Source organism: Merops nubicus, unplaced genomic scaffold, assembly GCF_000691845.1.
Source record: "Merops nubicus isolate BGI_N331 unplaced genomic scaffold, ASM69184v1 scaffold30885, whole genome shotgun sequence".
Lineage (NCBI taxonomy): Eukaryota > Metazoa > Chordata > Aves > Coraciiformes > Meropidae > Merops > Merops nubicus.
Genome location: NW_008612135.1, coordinates 17,251 through 18,616, shown reverse-complemented (window position 1 = coordinate 18,616; position 1,366 = coordinate 17,251). Strand labels below are relative to the sequence as shown.

The following is a 1,366-nucleotide window of genomic DNA, read 5'->3' as shown; positions in this document are numbered from 1 at the left end:
CGGGAGGCGGACGGGGCGGTGTGGAGCCCGGGAGCAGCGCTGAGCTTTGGGGAAAACCCCGTCCCGCCGGCCGCTTGCCTTCCCCCCGCAAGGCCTGTGCCTCCTCCTCGCTGCCTGCTCCTCGCAGGGTCGGCGTGACCGCGAGGAGAGGGGAACGATCAGCCCCCGACCTGCCCGAGGCGTGGATAAACACGAGAGCGCTCTGTCCTTGGAGACTGCTGACGGCTGCGGAACGTCCCCCTCCCTCCAAGGCCCCTGAGTGGTGCCCAGGCTCAGGGCAGCCCCGGCTCGGGCACGGCCATCGGGAGGTGCCAAGCAGATCTCGGAGCTGCTTTCCAGCCACCAGCACCCCAGGCAGGATGGAGGATGTGACATTTACATGGGCACGGGGAACAAGGGGACGCCAGGAGCTGAGACTGAACGTGGGGATGTGCTGTGCCCTACTGAGCCAGGCTCCCCTCATCCTGCCTGCTTCCCCAGGCTTGTCACGTCCAAGAATGCGCTGCCACTTCCTTACTGAGCCCAGTCCAAGCTCACCTTGTCTTCACCTCTTCCAGTCAAGCTCCTGGCTGCCTTAGCCATGGTCATGTACTAAATCACTGTGGCTAGAATGGGTGTTGTTGTGTATCTGTGTCCCATCCCTATACTCACTCTGGTATATGGATTTCTGTAGTGCCCAGGAGGAGGCAGAATGGAGGTCCTGGAGGAAAAGGAGGAAGAGGAGCAAAGAGAGGAAGAGCTAAAGGCTTCGGAGATCAGTGATAACCTTCAGGATATGGAGATGAAGGTGTCTGTGGAGCAAAACTATGTTCCAAGTGTACCGTAAGTCACGTGCATCTGTCAGTTACTGGGTTGACCAGAGATGGTCCCTTTGGGGTCCACGGGGAGATGGCAGACGTGTGGGTGGCACGTGTGGTCCCCTTGTGCAGGGAGGGGAGTTAGTGAGTTTCCCGTGCCTGGTGTGCGTGTCCATGCGTGGGCACGTGTGAGCCAGACAAGGTAACTCACTTCGTTGGATGTTTGTTCACTGCTGTATCATGGCACCGTCTAAAGATCCTTGGGTGTATATCAGCTCGCTATCACTCCACTGAGGCTTGGCTATGTCAAAATCATGTCCTTGGATAGGATCCCCACTTTTTCCCTGGGAAACATGGAGCCCTTACCACGTTTCTGTAGCAGGTCATCTTTCCTGAATTGCTTCTGGCTTATTACCCGTGTCTTATCTGTCTGCCTTCTGCTGCCCTGGAAGTGATTTTGACTGGAGTTCCATTGACACATCCCAGTTGCCCTCCTCGTACAAGACAAATTCGCTGAAGGAAAAGAAGCTGCTGCACATAGCTGCCCATTTCCTCCAGCAGTACACTCA

General features: G+C 56.9%; 1 protein-coding gene across 1 annotated transcript in view; it reads left to right on the top strand.

Annotated features, from left to right (window-relative positions):
* The first annotated feature begins 691 nt into the window (after positions 1-691).
* The window catches only part of CCDC135 (coiled-coil domain containing 135), a 14,912-nt gene continuing 14,237 nt past the window's right edge, over positions 692-1,366 (top strand). Inside the window, 2 exon segments of the mRNA XM_008941462.1 lie at positions 692-822; positions 1,250-1,366. The exon segment at positions 1,250-1,366 is cut by the window's right edge and continues 7 nt beyond it. Coding sequence (XP_008939710.1) covers positions 692-822; positions 1,250-1,366 — 248 coding nt within the window.